This window comes from Temnothorax nylanderi, unplaced genomic scaffold (assembly GCF_030848795.1).
Source record: "Temnothorax nylanderi isolate EJ_2023f unplaced genomic scaffold, tnyl_v1.0 TNYL_tig0032_pilon, whole genome shotgun sequence".
NCBI lineage: Eukaryota > Metazoa > Arthropoda > Insecta > Hymenoptera > Formicidae > Temnothorax > Temnothorax nylanderi.
Window position 1 is genome coordinate 1,130,123 of NW_027249094.1, and position 19,365 is coordinate 1,149,487.

Below are 19,365 nucleotides of genomic sequence, written 5' to 3' on the forward strand. Positions count from 1 at the left end.
ACGTAATATCGGAAACGCAAAAGGACGGAACATTAGATTCTGATCGATAGTACAGTCTCATTCTACGAAATTACATGACTCTGTAAACATATTTTCCTGTTATCCGATCCGTTTCTCTTTCTTAAATTCCCGTTTTTATATATTTCCCGGTCACAAAAACCGATGGTGCACATTGCAAATATTATTGTAGCATCAAATCGATATGTACATACGTTTAAAAGTTGCATTGTATAATTATTACATGTGCTGCTGTATTAAATTTTAAGTAAACAATGTAACAACGAGATCAAATTGGAAATTGCGAAGTTTCGATGAATAATTCCCAACTGATCGAAAACTTGTTATCAAATGTGCCTCCAGATATAATGAATATATATTTAAACTAACCAGATATATTTTTTAAACTAACTAAAAAGTATGTTCGGACATAAAAGTATATGCGAAATAATTTTTTTCATAATTATGTCTCGTATATCTTTTCGGATTTTTATCCCGTATAGGTGCCATGACGCGATTGTACATATGTAGCTATTTTATTGTTTTGAGTTTCTTTTTATGATTCAAATACTATCTGATAACGAATGTTGATGATAATGAAGGATGGTTACGGAATTTATTTTCAAGGGGATATTAATTAAGCCATGTGTGTAATTCGCGCCTTGGTGCGAGCGTATTTTCACGCGGTACTTAAGGGTCCACCTTTTCGCGCGTGTAGCGCGCACTCAATTAAATCGGTCCTCCCTCCCGAGAGGTAGGAAAACTCGGAGTGACAGGTTTAGACGTTTGGGCGTCGATCGTGGGATCTCCGCAAGCGCCGCGCCGCGCCGCTCGCTCGCTGTTTGAAGAGTCTCTCGCGCGCGCCTCGGGCTCCATTTGACTGCATTGACGATTCGCGCGGTGTAGTTTATCGGGGTAAGTTTCCGCCCGCGCGCGCGGTGTGAAACTTTCGTCGAGTAATCCGTTACGAAAGTTATCGGGCGTAACGTGCACAGAATTTCCGTAAATACGGATAATCGAGAAACGTGCCAGCCACCGCCGCGCTGTTTCTCTTTCTCTCTCTCTCTGTATGCGTCGCATCCCAGGGCTGCACCGCCTCGCTCGCAGCTCTCGCAGATGCGATTCGGGATCGCGCCACCCCTCTCTCTTTCCGGTCGATGCTACACGGCTGCCAGTAACGATTGGCGCACGCAGAAAACGTTCCGACCGATGTTGTGCGGTACGTCGCAAAATAAAATTTCACGGGGCGTTTGTCCGCGAATCCGATAGGCGTTTCGTTGGCTGGAAGGACTTAAAGTGAAACGTGCCGCGAGAAATCAGGTTAACGGAAAAAATCGGTGAACGGCGCAAAGCGGTGTCGAACTTGATTTCGGATATTTTGATATTTGCCAGTCACTAGTGATGCAAACAAAACGAACATTTTTATTTGTATTGATATGATGCTTTCTCTTGTGCATTATTTTAGACAGCAAATATTGCAAGGGTAAGAGACCAGGAAGCTATGTACAAGAGCTATGTATAAGAGAAATAAACATGCAGAAATATGCAAATTAAGAAATGCATAGATAATATTGTTTTCGTTATATTATATTAACACAGATAATGGCATAGAAAGATCAGTTCGATAAGTAGTAAGCGAGTAATAACCGTGAAATAATTTGTTAAAGAATTGTGTTTTAAGGATCTGTCAAAAGATGAATCGTCTACATTTTATTTGTCGCGATTCTCACGTTTTCAACGTTGCATTCAACGAATAGATATACCTTTAATTAAATATCGTAATGCCCAGCGCGCGCATTGTCTCGCGAAATACTATTCCCCTTGAAACAGCCCTAGCATCCTAGACACGTTTCAGAATGTTATTTTCGCAAGCATTTTCGCTCGGGACTTCCTCGAGCCTCTGTACTTCCGGTGCTCTCTTGTCCTTACTGGAATTCTTACCGGTGGAAAAGGCCGGCATGTTATCGTAATCGTCGACACGGTGGAAAAAGGTACCGTTGTGTTTTCCTTTATTCCGTCCACAAGGGGACGTCACTTCGCGGAAAGATGAAGAAAATGGGCTCACGACACTCTCGCTCGTGTTACTTTTTCGAGATGTATTTCGCGTCGCGACATTACGTCACCCGGGGTTGCGCCCTTTTTTTTTCCTTTTTTATCCACGACGAAACGACCTCAATGAGGGACTATTCACAAGACATTTTAACGGAGCGCGACGAATGGGATTTCTTTCAAAATCCGTCCTCGCCGAAAATGGGTGGAACGGACAACGCATTCGCCGGCGGTGAATATCAAACATGAAACTTAGTGTTTAACATTTATTACAGACAGATTTATGCGTTTTTAATAAATGTTTCGTATAAATCACCGAAGACGGAAGTCATATTAAAATGAAATTCTTTTATGCCATGAATTCTTTGCCAACAAATCTCTGTTTTGATATAATATGAAACTGACTATATATATATATATATATATATATATATATATATATATATATATATGTTTGATAATAAAAATGGCGTTATTTCCAAGTTTATGTGGAATCCATTGTTTAAATTATTAATGATCCTGCTCATCTTTAATGCAATCAATGTTTATTATATCGGCAAATAAATGAGCATTGATAAATTAAAATTGATGCGTGCTTCCATATGTACGCTTTTACAATAATTGGACACCGATGCAATGAAAATTGTGGCATGTATATAACTACGATTAAACAGATGAATATCAATTAGAATAAATGTGATTCGGAAAAATTTATGCAATATTGTATTGTCGTGCATATTTTATAACAAAAAAGAATACATTTTTTTAATTGCTATAATTTGACATCTCTTTCATTTCTTCCGAAACTATTTATTGTTGGTTCAAACAAAGAATCATCATTAACGAATTTTTTGAAATGGATAAGTAAGTTGCAATAATATTGAAAATGTTATTTATATTTTAAAATATTTTGTAAAATATTTAATTAACAAATATTGTGAAACAGGACAAAGAATAATAATTGTTATATATACATGTATACATCCAAGGAGCAATTTTAATTTGTATTATGCTAAATTTATTTTAAACAGCAATATTTATATTGAAATTATTAACAACGTATTTGAACAATTTCGGAGGTAGTTATCTAATATCGTTTTTTGCACCGAGTATTGAAAAAGCGCAAACAAATTGATAAATGCGCTCTCGGTAAACCTTCGATTACCATGTATATCTAAGCGTAATAAATTCCAGTTAAAATAATCAACAGCTCGATTAAACATTTATGAGTTATTTTAATATTCGTTCGTGTGGACTTTTACGGACTATAATATCAACGAAAATAAACGGACGAATCGCATGCGACAAATAACATGGCACATGCACCTGTTCGTGGTTCCACGCAATTTTTATACATTGGTTAGAAGCAGAACGAAAAATTCAGATAAATATAATTTAATAAATATTCATCAACTATTTGAATTACCGAACGCTGACTTCGTATAGCAAATAGGCGAAATGTCGCGCGTTCGATTTGTACGGTTCGCGTTCGGTTTATTGGCGCGGCGCGTCGGCAAATTGATATTTTGTAAACATCAAAATTCGGAAATTTGTATAACCGCACGCAACGCACATACGCTCCGCGCATTCTTGAGTTCTTTCCAACAAAATATCTGTGTGTAGACGCTAATAGACAATAGTACGATATACAGCAAAGCCGTACATTGCTTTTTTTGTTATTCCATAAAATGTATAAATAAGTAGCTATACAAGTAAAAATACTCCTCACAAATTGAAAGAATTTTGATTAGCTGCTAATTGACAAGTGTTACCTAGTAAATTAATTAATTAAAAGCAATTAAAACTATATTATTAATATTTAATGTATAATTGTAAAAAAACCAGCGGATACTGAGGTGATTAATTTTTAAGATATATATTTTGATGAAATATTTCTTTATTTTAATAAGTAAACTTAAATTTACTTATTAATAAGTAACTTTATTAAAAAGTAATGAGTAGCTTTTAAGCAAATTAGTCTGAGATATCGACATTTGTTTATCCGTATTATCGTTATACGTTCAAGTGTTGAAATATATATAATTGGGGTGAAACTAATTCTCCCGAACTTAAAACTTAAGATGTTAGAGCCTTCATCGATGTTCGCCGCATCTACCCCCGTATCGTCAATTTAAGGACGAAGTAAGTTGTCGCTGTGGTGTTGCGCGAAAGGTACTATCCATTGTTCCCGGAGTACACGGGGTTTCGTAATCGGCTGAAACGTCTGGCGAATGCCCCATGGGTATTTCCATCGGCGCAAGAGTGTTGGATGTAGAAACGCTTTTGCGTAATGAGTAGTTGAGATTCCTTGTTAAGGAGCGCTCGAACTCCGCGCTGCGGCTTCCGCGGTTCCCAACAGATTTCGGCGCTTCGCCTAGTTTCTTCCTCCGGTCCTACTTCGTAGCCGATCCCGCGAAGAGTGCATACATCCCAATATTGCAGTCCGTAGAGTCGATCTCGGTACATGTTATCTTGAGAAGTAAACCACGTAATTACTCGACGAAACTCTTTTCCGAATTAAACATCGTAATACGTAACTTTCTCTCTAGCATTCCAAATAATTAGTAACACGCTTTAATTGAAAGATTTCATTAAATCTCCTCAAACAGCGTATGAATAATGGTACTGTGTTTTGAGAAAACAAATTTATTGCTTAAACTTTTGTATTCTCTAAAAAAGATGCAATGAAATATATATAAAAAATGAAGAAAGAGCAGTGAGAAATAGAATTGTATGATCAATTTACTTTATATTGTTAAATAAATGTTTTGACTTCGAATTCTTTTGTGTCCGAAAATTAAAAATATTCCCTTTATAAAATCTGGAAGACGAAGAATAAAAGTTTTATCTATAATAACAAATTAATTATGGTTATTTCGCATAAACGTCGTAAACTAATGTTTTGTTCTAAGAGATGAAGGGAGATAATTGGGAAAATCTTTTACGAGTAAAAGTTTATCTATAATAATAAGTTTGTCTATAACAATTGTTTAAATCATTTAAATAATCTTCCGAGAATTTTTTGAAAATATTATTAACATAAATTGAAACATATTTATTTGATATTTGAAGAATATTCGCATTTCTATCTCTCGTGTTAATGAATATATAATAATATCTGTGCCCTTTATCCTCTTCCGGCTATCTCATATCGGGCAAGCTTCTGTGAATGAATAATTCGACGGAAAATTAAGAATTCAGGATGCCCGGGGGTCGTGTCTACACTTATATAGCAGAATAATGCTCCTCTATGTATATCTGCACCAGAAAAAGATGATTAATTGGTGATGTCGTTTACTCATGGAAAGAGAGAGAGAGAGAAGAAAAATTTGAATGGAGAAATTTTTTCGAGCTAAAAACGTATTTAAGATACATTTCGCATTCACTTTCTTTTACTTTCGCTTTCAATGAATTGTATATTCGATTGCGCATTATTGCACAGCAGTAAAACAAATAATCTATTCCGTAGATTCATCTCTATATAAGATAACACAAATTTTTGTCACTCTTTTTTGCTGATTATTTTTTTATATCCAAATTATCTAAAAGCACATTGACTGCAAATCTTTAATATATTTAGGGCCGGTTTCACCATCTCCGATTAACTGTAACCTTCGATTAAACTCACTCTTCGTCTCTTTCTAAGGGGGACAGTTAGAAAGAGATGAAGAGTGAGTTTAATCGAAAGTTACAGTTAATCGACGTTGGTGAAACTGGCCCTTATAGTAGGTATATTTTCTCAATATCATATAAAACAATGCGAGCAACTTTGTAATATATACTAAAATAAGCTTACTCTCTTTCTTATAGCATCTTATTTTTTTTCTATTACTTATACCATAAATAACTAAAATTATTTCTTTAATCTGATGGTTCTTTTTTTGATAGAAACAACTTTTATATGCACGTAACATATGTAATCATGCTAAAAGTAATCGCGATAGCTATAACAATAAAGAGATAAATGTCTTAGAAGGTTATTGCTTCACAGCTACAAACTGTTTTATATATCATCTCTCTATAACACGACAAACTAACTCAGCAAGCTGCGGATCGTCACGTTCGTGCGAGCTAGTAGTAATCAAGACCGAAGGAAACAGCGGTAGTAGTAATAGCGACGGTTTCAAACTACCAGCTACGCCTCTCTTTGCGTCGCATAATTTCCCGATTTGCAAGAATTCGGATTGCTGAGAACATCAAAGATGAATTAAATTTGCGAAATTAAATTTACGGAAGATCCTTTCACGGAATAACCGATTGATATCTTAAATTAAGAAGTAAAGTTAAATATTGAGATGTAAAAGTACTAGTAAATACTCGTATGCTGGAGAGTGTTTGAGAGCGTTATTCTAAGTTTCGCTCTCGCGAAAATGATTCGTTGTTATCGAGTAGATATCTTACGGGAACGCTATGCTGCTCGTAAACTCAGCATATCGTCGGAATATACGTCGACCCAATTGAAACTGAACTCTGCGGTGGCCGATCCGCGCTAATTAATTACTGCGCTGCCCAGCAAATTCATTACAACAAACACTGTTCCTAACAATGGTAGCGGCGAATGTTTAGCTACATTATCCTCGCCGTCCGTGTCGCTCGGACCGGAGCTGCTGCGCAGCCGGTCATATATTGAACCCGTAACGTGTAAATTTCACGTGGTCGGCCCGCGCCGCGCCGTGCGTATTTCGCACCTACATATTTTCCATCGAATTTGATAATTACCGCGGACAGAGTTGACGCGCGTCATGTGACGCCGCGAATAATTATCATACACGGCGGCAGCGCAGCGAAATACGATTCGGCGTTGTTTATACCAAAAGTTTGCCCCGGCATGTAACTGACCGCAATTAATTCTCTCATTGAGAAGCGAAGTTAATCGCGATTATTTACTTCAACGTAATCCATATTCCAATGTAATCTGAAATAACAAATATACGAGAATATATGGATAACGATGTAATAATCTTACTATATGTGTCTTTCTATGTGTCTTTATCTTCTTTAGAGATATTGTTGTTACTGAAGAATCTCTGTAGAGTTTTAAATAAGAATTTTATTTTAATGAGCATCAGAGTTTTCTACTTTGTGGTGCTTTTATGTATAAAGAGTTAATTGTGAGATTAATATACCTAATTGATAATTATAATCCATCACTGATTACATGTATAAATTGCGTGATACATTGTAATATAGCATAAAAATTACTTATATTATATTACATTAACACTATATGTAATATAATTTCTGGTTTAATAATAAAAAATATATATATGTTACAGCATACCTATCAATAATAATGATAATGATGATGAATCTCGTTACAGTTATATTCCGAAAGTAATAGCTTAATTCGTGTAGAATAATAAAATAATTATTGTAGTAAAGTGATATTTCGGATTGTTACGTTCAAATATCATTGAATCGAATTTCGGGAATTGTGCAACCTCTTGTCACTGTAATGAGAAACGAAAAATACAATGCGAATAAGATAGGTAAGAAGACAAGGGGCTGGAAGATAATGAACGTTTCTCCATGGCGAACTTACATTGCTCGTTAACTTTGCGAGAAGTGAGGTAAACTCACAGAGGCGAAAATGTCGATAGAAATACCCCAGAGATATCGCGGTCCGACTGTAGAATGGTTAATTATAACGATAATTAGCGGGCACTTTTGCGATGGTAACTCTAGGCTCTTAGGCGTCGATCCTTCACTTTGGATTCGCTATCTCAACCTCGAGTTCGAGAAGTATAAATGGAATATAATTTTGTTCTAATTAGCTATCCCTGGGAATTGGGAAACTTTGTTCTCCATGCAGTAACTTCGACGCGAATCCGTGTAACAAAATATTTTTATTATATATTAACAGAATTATCATTGAGACGAGAAAATGTTCTTTTTGTAATTAAAAGAACTTCAATGAAGGACGAGGAGGGAATTGGAAAATGAATTTGTTATAATCGATATTGCCAAGTTATATTTCATATTTGAAATTAACACAATGACGGCTTGTCATCAAATTGTTGTTCAGAAAAAAAAAACCGATTGCCAAACCGAGGTATAGCACTTTATGAACCAAGAATAAGATCCTTATGAACAATCAAGTCTTGATGCTAAAAACTTGGGTCGCTCGTCGCCGCGAAGCGACGCGGTTTCTCGACGACACTTGTAGTGACGTAACGACGTCGTAGAAGCGTTTAATGAGCCCGGTGCCTGACAACGGATTCTCCTTTCTATGATTTCAGCCCTGCGAGAAATCGGACGATTTTCGCGCGGCACAATGCGCCGCCTTCAACAATGTGCCATACAGCGGGCAACTGCTCAAATGGTATCCCCATTACGATCCGGCTAGGCCGTGCGCTTTGATCTGTCGCGGCGAGCAGACTCTCGAGAACGGCATTAGACGGTCGCGGCAGGAAGTGCCGTTGAGCGAGAAGACGATGCCGCGCGATTCCACAGATAGCCTGCAATTCGACAGCGACGAGACGATAGTGGTGCAACTAGCGGATAAGGTGGAGGATGGCACGAGATGTTACGCGGAGGGCACGGACGTGTGCATAGACGGCGAGTGTATGGTGAGTGAAATTTCTTTATATCGTCATAGACGGCTTTTGTCGAGAGAGAGAGAGAGATACGATACTCGGCATATTTCGTCATTTTTAACAAAGCGTTTTTGTAAAACTAACTGTTAAACAATATTCAATTAAATGTTATATAATCTGCATTATTCTCAGAATTCTCAGCAAGCAAAATGCTACTAGTATTCCAGCGGTTTGCCAGCAAATTCGAACACAATATTGCGGCAGATTGACATCAACTGCATCCGCATTAAACTTGTATTCTGCCAGCAGAGCGTATCGAAGTAATCCGACAGTAGATTGCCAACGGAGTCTGAGCAGAATCTATCATTTCGGAATTATTTAAACAAAATTCTTTAAATTGAAACATTTAGATGGTTACCTAAAATGGCAGTTGAATAGTGGTTTTTATAGTCAATCTTCTACAATATTCTGCTAGCAAATTCTGCTGCATTTCTGCCGATAAAATTTGAAGACGCTTTGCAAAATCTGTGGTCGACAGACTTGACTATCTAAATTTATAAATAAAGACAATCTAGATTCGTGAATAATAATAGATATGTCGAGAAATCGAGATAACCGAGTTTTTCTTTTTTTGCATATACAGAATGTATATATCTCCAATTCTGGGGCACTATATTATTGCTTTTTAAAACAGTACATTTCTTTTAACGTTTCTAAAAAAAAAATTTTTTAATGGAAAATTTGATTATAATGCATAACACATTTGAAATACATCAGTTATGATTAAATAACAATATTTTATCTACAAATGTCTAATATTACCAACTAAAATATTGAAATCAAAATGGAAAAATCAGGATTATCATATTTTTGAGATCTTACGCTTTAGCATAGACAGGTGGATTGAGCTGGGTCCGTGACGTCATTATTCTACGCTTATTGTGACCCGTGATTGATCCGACGCTTGAATTGAAAACCAACCGTACTCGACTCTTTATCCCGATGCTCTCGAACGTCCATCACAATGCGGTATTATATGTGAGAGAGAATATAGCATCTACTTCATAAACGGCATCGCACATCAATGCATAAGTTAGATGTTGTATATTCTTCCAAAAAATAATCAAAGCGAGACTCTTATTGATAACTAAAATAAAAATTAATATAAAAAATTGCCTTAATATTATTTATCATTCGTATTTCTTAAACAATTCAATTTACGTAGAGTAATAAGACAAAAAGAACAGATAGTTGAATTTATATATTAGAAATTAATCTCTATTAATATTGTTCTTATTTTCTCATGTACGGCCGGAAAGATATTATAATTTAAGACTGCAATTGAACGTTCCTCATAAAAGTATTATCGCCAAAAGTGATCATCTATTCTTTGACTCTCTTGATTCTAATAAGAGGATAATTATCGATTCTTAACCGCGGCATTATCGGAAACCATGGAACTGTCACGTGCAGACCGCAGTATATTAGATGCGAGGAGCATTAAGCGATAGGTACAGTGCGCCGCTTGTCAGTCACTATAAATTGTCGGTCGATCAACACGTGAAGGCCTTTACTCGTTAATTATCGAAATATAGCGATATACTTACATTCCATTAATTTTACCGTAATTTAGCTGATAACGAGGCGCATTAAGGCCAGTAATCTCGATGCGTTGTTTATATTTTCACGCGAGATAGTTGTATTAATTATTAAGAAACAATCGGTTGTTAAAAAAGCACGTTTGCAAATAAATAATATAAAGTTGAAAATATAGTTTGACTACTATAGGCTATAGGAAACACTATTACGTTTTTCCATGTGCGAGTATCGAGTAGTTCGGATCGATCATCTAGATATATGGAAATGCATCTGAAACGTGTAAATAATTCGAAGTAATGATGTTTGAATCATAATAACATTTTGATTTATTAATCCATTTAACTACTCGTTCGCATTGTTAAATCGATGGATCGCGATTTGCCTAGTACCTTGGGAATTTACATATTAAATTCATCATTAGTTTGGTCACCGCGTTTTGAACATCGATATAATCCGATCTGTAATTTTGATCGAATAATTACTCAATTAATTAATCAAGAGTCGCGTGTGAGCTGAGCAATATTCCCCAAAACGTTGCCTGGAACAATAAATTGGAGTATAACCTTTACAGGTGCATAAAAGCTATGTTTGAAATTAATTATATTAACGTACGTACAAATTATATTAAATTATTGATAATATATTCAATATGAAAAGTTGATTTTATATTAATCAAAGAACAGAGCAGCTGAAAGTAAAGAGCGATGATATTAGAGTTATTTCTGTACACGTGGTGCTTCTGGTTTTTTAAATACTTTTTTCCCTTTACTAGTCAATAAGTAAGATTCAGGAAGAATTTGACAAATTATTAATTAAGTAGATAAAAGCAGCGTTCTTAAATACTTTGACGGAGCTAGTCTTAAGCCCGAGGATTAAACTGAAGGCGTTACTTAAGAATTTAACCGCAATTGCCACGTCTCTTGTCGAAACTTTGTAAGATGAAACTTCTGGAGTTAGTAGAGAGAAACTACGGGGTCGGAGAAGAGATTCGCGCGAATGTCGGCGCGTAGGTGGCATGTACCGAGGTAGTGCCTTAAACGTATTCGCAACTCGTGTTGCTTTCCGCCATCGCCACGACGCCAGCACGCTCCGAGCATCGCGTTGAGAAAACGTAACGTAACGAAGCAGCCAGGTCAGTCTTCTGCTAATATTTAACATGGGCGCGTCGAGAAGCCCGATCTCATCGTCCATTAACTTAATTTGATCAACGTCACACGTGTATATGCAGATGGTGCATGTATGCAAACACCGTATATTCCAAAAGCGTAACGTGAGATAATCAGCCAGTATTATTGTACAATAACGTTGCGCGCGTTCTTTATCAGATCATTTTATCTAATAAAGAAAACTATATTTTAAGAAGTGTATACTTTCTTAATAATTATTAATGAGATTTTAATTAAGCAGTATTCTTAAATATACTACAGTCGGATATTTAATTATATTCCGTGCACGATCTGTCCGTTTACAATGTTTACATAGTTAACTCAAGATTAGTCAGATTATGATACGAATTAAACTATTATTATCACGCTAAATTATAAGAAATTATTTTAAAATTATTTCATCTATCGTGTAAATTTAAACCTCGCAAATATATATCTTACACCTCTCTATATTTTAGTCGCCCAAGAAGTATAGCGCGCGACCTCGACCTATAGCATTAAAATCTTAATTGTTTGATCCTAAATTAAATGAGACTCGTGATACCGCAAAACAACCAGAAAGAAATCGGATTAACAATAACGCTGGGAAAAGCGCGCTCGCGGTATGCCGGGAAATAATTAACGAATTCTCATAATGGCAACGTCGGGCGACGCAGTCGCGGGGACAATATCTAATCAGCAGAGAAGTCCACGTAATTAAGCATTAAGCAAACTCCAGTAAACGCAAACTGGCTTTGCGTTATTAAAAGTGCCGAGTCCCCCCGCTTTCGTTGTGGGCACGCCCGATGGACGCGTCGAGCTTTTTCATTACGTCGCGCACTCGTTAAAATGTATCTTCAGGGCGAAAAAAATTATTACGCCGTTCCCCCGTTGTGATGCGCGAACAGCGAATTTTCAGAAATTACATCAATCGGAAATTGCGGCGATGGCATTAGCGTTCTTCTTCCTATGTGTTCCGGGATAACGTATTATATTAGCACTCTGCGACCGTTCCTTCGACATTTTTCGTCAAGTCTAAATTAAAACCTCTTTCTATAGTTTTGACTGTTTCGCTGCAAGCAAATTTTGATTCTCCAGCCAAGATGCAAAATATATTAATTTATATAATAGTATATATAAATATTCGCGTCGCCTATGAAAAACGAATATTACGTACTGCAAATTTTGTATTTTGTATATTGTTATCAAAATCATATTAAGCATTACTACTCCTTTTCAGTAAAAAAAAATTATCCTTTAGAAATATATGGGCAGATAATTTTCTCATTCTTATTAAACTGTAAGAAACTAAGAGAATACTTAAAATAAATATGAGACAAAAAGTACTCTTTAAACGAAGTATGCTGAAGTATCTTATTAAAGTTTGTTCTTAACTTTCGGTCGAAATGCTATTTTCTGAAAAGATTTTGACCATGATTAATGCCGCAGAATAAAAAGAAGGGAGAAGAAAGTAACCATACGAGGCAAAAATTTGCTACTCGGAGTCCATTGCCCATTTCTTTCTACTCCATCTTCTAGTTTTCGCCGCCCGGTTCCTTCTTTCCCCTTCTGAAACCTAATTCTCTATTTTCAGTTGCTTATCTCGGAAGTAATTGATGTTCCAAAATTGAAATGAGCCCTTCCTCTCGGATTAGCCTCGATATCTAAAGTTGGAAAAGAAAACGCGCCCTGCATAATAGAAAATAGATGTATGATAAGTACATATTGAATCCCCGAGCTGTGTAGTCCTGGACAGGTACACAATAAATTTCATCGTGCCAGTGAAAACACGAAGGCGAATAAAGTGCCCGGGGGTTAAGCACCCCTTCCTCCATTCTGTAAATCCTATTCTCGAGAAAACTATGTTAAAAGGTAGAAACGAGTGTAGTGGGAAAGGAAGGTGAGACACGATGGCGGGGAAATGTCGATGGTGCTGGTAGAAAAGGCTGGATGTATCCTAATGGGATAGCGACAGCGGGGGTGCTAAGGACCAGAAAGGTACATGGAACATCGAATAGAATGTCGAGGCCGAATAATTGAATGCCAGTCAAATTTGCGTAACGAAATCGCTACGGTATGGAAAATCGCGAGACATTAGCAATTATCGTCCTTGCTAATCTCTCTGATATTTCAATCTGAATAGAGAGTGTTTTGGCTCAGTAATCGATTTCGAATTTGAAAGTATTCCCCGGAGAAGTACTAAAGAGTATTGTCTTATTTTTCTGCAAATCTCTTTTGTAATAAAGTTTCCTTGATGAACTTTAACGCGAAATAAAAGTCTTTGATGTTTCGTTACATTGATATATAAAATAACTTGGACTGTTTAAATCACGTAATGTTGATCTGAAAATATTCTTTCAAAATTATGCTCTCTTATCGTTGATATTAAATACACGATATAATCTTGAGTAATAGCATATTTTTTAATAACAGCAATTTGTATGTATAAATGGTGCAATAACACCAACTTTATTATTTTTCGCCGTCACGTATTACAGCGGTTATTTGTGCCCAGAGGAGGGTCGCAGAGTACCATTAAGACGCGCGATATTTCATTTCTCACGCCCAGAGGAATTCTCGTTTTCTCCCGTCTTGTTTACCTACAGAAATAACGGGTTGCTTCGATGACCCTATCTTTCAATTATCGGGCCCCATCATTGATTTTCACTTTCGCGAAAGTAAACCTAATCTGGTGTGCATCTCCGCATGCCGTGTCTTTTACATAAAGAGACATACGTGTCCATTAAGATATCTCGTTCTCGATCCTGTCGTCATATACGACGGAGAGAAAATGCGAAACAAATTCATTCTCGTATGAAATTAAATTTCGGCAAATCCCAGGTCTACCGGATGCCAGCCGTCCGTCCTATCCGGTGAACGTTGATCCTCCAGCTTTTCCGTTTTTCTCATGAATTATCTTCGCGGTGGCGGATAAAATGAAAAAGAAATTACAGTTATATAAGCTGAACTATTTTCGTTGCTGTATATTGAATTATTCATTGAATTAATATTATTATTTAATATTATTTTATTGTTTATAAATTATTTTAATATTACTATAACATTATTTTATTATAATTTATATTAAATCAGAGATACTTTACTTCGCCAGTAAATAATTAACAATATTATTATTATTTATTATTTCAAGAGCAATCGTATATTGAAAGTTTTGATTAACAGATTAATAAGGACTACATATAGCTATCTTAGAAGGAGGAAAATATTCTCACGATTATGCTATTTGCAGAAGATTGGATTTCATGGCAGTATACATTAGAACGTATTTCTTCCGTTTATGCTAGCCGGCGAGAATATGTCAATCCGCTTTGTCCAGCATCCCCATTCTCTTGCCAATTTTCACTCTCGCGTTAGTGTAGCGTTCTCGATGCGTGAAGCCGACCGCGGCTATTAGAGAGCCGAATCTCTCGTTTCGAAAACGTAGAAATAAAGTATCTACGTAAACTGGCTTCTGCATTGGGGTGCACGGAATAAAACTGCGCTCGTAACGGCCGCAATTCGCCGAATGACGATCACCAATGTTTAATGGAAGTATTTCGCAGAGCGTTTGAAACTTGAACGATAATCGAGCCCGATTTCGATTCTGCAGCCAAATCGAACGATCAATTGGGCCGAAATGGAGACCGTCGTGCCGCGCGCCGTACCGAATTTAGCGCGCAATTTTCGCTCGGCAATGTCTAGCTCTCATTAAACGACATCGTTACACGAAATCGTATGTATAAAAGAAGATATGAATGCATCGTAGCGGATGGATAATTTGTGCGATTCGAGATTATAGCAACTAAGAAAAGCAGCGTTTATAACTATCTCATAAGCTAAACGGGAAGAACGTGTAATTGCATAAATTGCATTTATAAATAAATGAATAAAAAAATGTCATCCTCAATCAAGTTTAGAATTATCGTATCTCGACGCGCACAAATATATAATTAAATCAAGACGCCAAAATAGCAGACTATATAATGACTGTTCTCAGACATTCGCGTGTTATATAGGGAAGACAAACGGGGCAATCATGAATCACGTTCTGTATTGACTTTACTATTTCCTCGTTTTCCACTCTCGTGCCGTCGAACAGACGCGCGTCTTCTCGGATTTGCCGACTCCGGAAGTTTAAGCGCGTAGGTAATTGGAACGAACGATTTATTCGCGTCGCAGGTCACTGCGACGAAATCTCGGATTATCTCGGGCGCCACCGCAGTTGATCGTACGAGGGAGATCCCTCGTTAGGCTCACGTCCCTCTCCTTTTTACTCTCCCGGCATCACCGAGGCGCGTCCCACCTTCGCTCGCGCCTTCGCCTTCCAGTTTGCTTCACTCTTCTCGCCCAGGATAAGGGATGAATAATGTACTCCCCGACCTCCGAGCAAACCTCCCATGCAACCTGAATGACAAATCAGTTTGCCGTCCAAGCCAGGTCACGAATCGACGTCAGCTCTCACCTCCTCCAGCTCCCTCCAGCACCATCTTCTCCACCTCAAAGATCCGGAATTTTCGCAGGACCTTTCCCGTTCTCGCATGAATCCCGATGACGCGCCAGCATTCGTCAACGTTCTTAATGTGTCCGGGATGCCGCCGATACTGCGAAACTCTTTCAGCTCCAACTAGAGCCGTAACAGGGAAAAATTTCCTGTCACGTAAACAGTAAATCGATATAAGTGCGATGCGACTTCTGAATCGGCAATAAAATTCTGTAAAAATTTTTGTATTCGTCGCCGAACGACAATTTGTTAATACTTGCTGAAATCTGGCAGAACTTTGGACAAACGAGAGAAAATCTACAATCCTTCTTCCTCTCTCACACAATTATATCCTTGAAATTCTTTCAATTCATGCAAAGATAATAATTTGGATTTATTAATTTTGATTTTACTTAAAATGCCAGCAACATTTTCAATTGCCATTATCATCACTCTTTTATCAATGACGAATCACAAAATGGCAGAACAGAAATAAACGTGTTCCTAACGATTCTTTAAGGCAAGATTATTTGTCTCTGGCAATGTGTTAGGAAGTAATAACGACAACCGCGGCTGAAACCCATTATATGGAAGACGTGTTTCATTAATCGAGCGTGGATTTCTGTTGCAGAAGGTTGGTTGCGACCTTCGAGTTGGTAGCAACAAGAACACAGATGCGTGTGGCGTGTGCGGAGGGAATGGATCAAGCTGCCAATCGCGATACTCCTGGAGTTTGGAATCGATATCCGCCTGTTCCAAGTCCTGCGGTGGAGGTCGGTAATTACTGAATTAATTTAGCCATATTTCCCTATGCAAACAATTACACGAACAAAGTAACTCAATGTTATGCGAAAGTTTATCGATTTTCGAAGGTATCATCTCCGAAGTATCCATATATTTATTTAATTTATACATAAAGATATATCAAACTGTGATTCTTATAATTCGAGGAGTATTTCTCATACTTTTGAGATTTTTTTTTATTATATTCAATAATTCCCAAATGTATGTCATGTAACTGTTTCAAGAGCTAAAAAAAAAGGCACGTCGTTGAACAAGAAGATAACGAGTGAAATTCACGAGCATTATTTGCATGAACGTTCGCCATCAAATTGGAGGGCTAATTTGCCGGTCACGTTTTTGCGCTAATAGGTTTCAAGATAGGGATGGCGGTGTGCAAATCGGCCGACGAGAGCGTCGTGGAGGACAGCTATTGCGATGCAAACAGCAGACCTTCGGTGAAGCCCGTAATGCCGTGCAACACGCACCCTTGCACAACGAAGTGAGTACTTTCGGACAGACTAAACTATCTACGGTAGAACTGCATGCACGTTCTATACGTCAAAGAAACGTCAGGCCACACTCGCGTGTACAATTGAGAGGTAGATATTATAGGTGCCTCAACCCGCGAACTGCACGCGCGCGATTTCGCCCGCCGAACAATAAAATATCCATTCCCGTTTATGTAGAAAATATTACTCCATATCTCGCATTAACTCGCGAACAAATCGCATTTCTCGTACGATATCTCGGGATTTTCAAGAAAGTAAGCGAGGAGCGAGCAAGAAATTGAGGAGTGGTACTCGGTATGCGAGCGATCTTTGTTCCTGCAACAATATTTCTCTTCCGTTTCGCGGAAGGGTTGCGGGACTGCGATTTAAAGCGAGTTTTCGCGATGGAAATCGTCCGACCAACGACGAGATACTGCGCCGCGAGTCGACGGGGACTCCCGGACAAAAACTCCCGCAAACTATTCTCTCTCTGGATCCAGCGGACACTATGGATGGAAGTCGTGGAGTCGAAAGTTTACCGTCCGGTATACAGAATCTCTCTTCTTTGTGTTCGAATTCACGGCTCGATATTCGGCGGGACGATCGACCAACCCTTGCCGATTGTCTTTTGCCGCTGTTCCGCAAACGATTTGCTTTTGGGTTGCGACCAAAAGCAAAGTAATGGAGAACGCTGTGTTTTTTAAACGGTCAGATCGCGAGCTTTTACTCGGCGAGAAATTAGTAGAAATCGTGCTATGTAATAGGCGCCAGTTGCACGTGGTAAAATTGCGTTTGGGAGACGTATTAGCTCGTTTCGTCGAGCGGACGGTTCTCGCGCGCGCTGTAATATATCTCACTCGATCTATCTCACGTCACTCGATCAATCGATCGGCGAGAACGCGAGAAAATTGCCGGTTTGGGGATACGCGCGTGCCTGCGACGACAGTGTCACTAATCGGATCGTATCGTTTATACGATCAAGATGGGCGACTGTAGCGCGACAAGACGATTATCGCGGACCCGCGATTACCGTCGAGCCGTTTCCGTTGATAAATTAGCAGCGCGGCATCGATCGCGCAGCGAATCGGTCAACGGCTGCGAATCGGTCAATGCTTGATTGGAGTGGCCGCGAGTTTAGTTTGAATTTAGTTCGACTGAAACCGACTAAACGGGCCCACCTTTCCCTCCCCAGAGAGGAACGGAACTCCGACCGCCGCGAAAAGCCGCAACCGCACGGCTTTGAGGTAGCAATCCGGAAGTTATGATTTAATCGCACATTACGACTTATCCCCTGGTTATTTACCGCTGAGGCTTAAGCGATCTCTATATACATCCGACCGCGAATCATGAATGCTTATCAAAATTCAATTGTCTATCTAGCTGGCATTCAAGCGGGAGATAGCGATAGCTCAGATCTCGTATATTATAGAAAAATATATTACAGAAATAATAATTATAATGAATTCTTGGTTTTGTTCTTGGTATTACGATACTTGCGATAATGCATGGTATAATTTATGTTTATATTAAAAGACGCAGGCAAGAGAGACGTGTTTTATAATGAGTTTCATAAGCAAGCACTACGGTAGATGGCTTATCGGGGAAAATCCGCAAGATATAGCCATGTTGACACATATATACATTATGAATTCATCGCGGATATTGGTAACACGTGTTAGGCCGTGAACGGATCTTAACATATTATAAATTAAGTCAAAAGTAGCGCGTTGACACGACACGGTAGTCCGTCGTCGGGTGCAATTTTGGGGAACAGACACGCGTAAGGGGAGGAAAATTGAAAAGACTGACGGTAATTAATTTCGAATCTCGGGGATCACTTGGCGTTCGTGGCTTCTCCACCGAACAGCCTTATATCTAATGCGTGCGCGGCTTTGCCACCGGAAATTGAACGCATCAAAGATGACTTTGAAGATCACGCGGAAAGAATGTCGAGGCTCGGCGAGATCGGCAAGGTCGGCGGTATAATCGATGATCGATATCCCGCTACGTAAACCCAGAGACATGGGCGAGAGAGTTTACCGTTTCACTTTGTCATTTAGCGCAATCGCTCGTACACGGAACATTTTTACGGCGTCGTGCATGAAAAATGCCGAGAGTGACTTTGACAGTTTCATAAAAAGCCCGTTACGTCGATGGAAGGCACTCCACCCGGATTACTTGGTAAATGCCCAGCAAATCGGTATCTTCTCTCCCGCCGATATGTTGAGGCTGGGAAACTATCAAAGATATCAGTCATGAGTTTTAATAGAGAAACGCTTTGGCATTTT

The 19,365-nt window shown here is 38.3% G+C and overlaps 1 protein-coding gene across 3 annotated transcripts in view; it reads left to right on the forward strand.

The window, feature by feature from the left end:
* Nucleotides 1-19,365, forward strand: part of LOC139770763 (protein madd-4-like) — a 185,012-nt gene that overhangs the window by 142,945 nt on the left and 22,702 nt on the right. For all 3 annotated transcript variants that reach the window (XM_071702932.1, XM_071702933.1, XM_071702934.1), the window contains exons 5-7: nucleotides 8,286-8,615; nucleotides 16,438-16,579; nucleotides 16,959-17,088. In XM_071702932.1, the coding sequence (XP_071559033.1) occupies nucleotides 8,286-8,615; nucleotides 16,438-16,579; nucleotides 16,959-17,088 (602 nt within the window). The remainder of the gene's footprint in view (nucleotides 1-8,285; nucleotides 8,616-16,437; nucleotides 16,580-16,958; nucleotides 17,089-19,365) is intronic.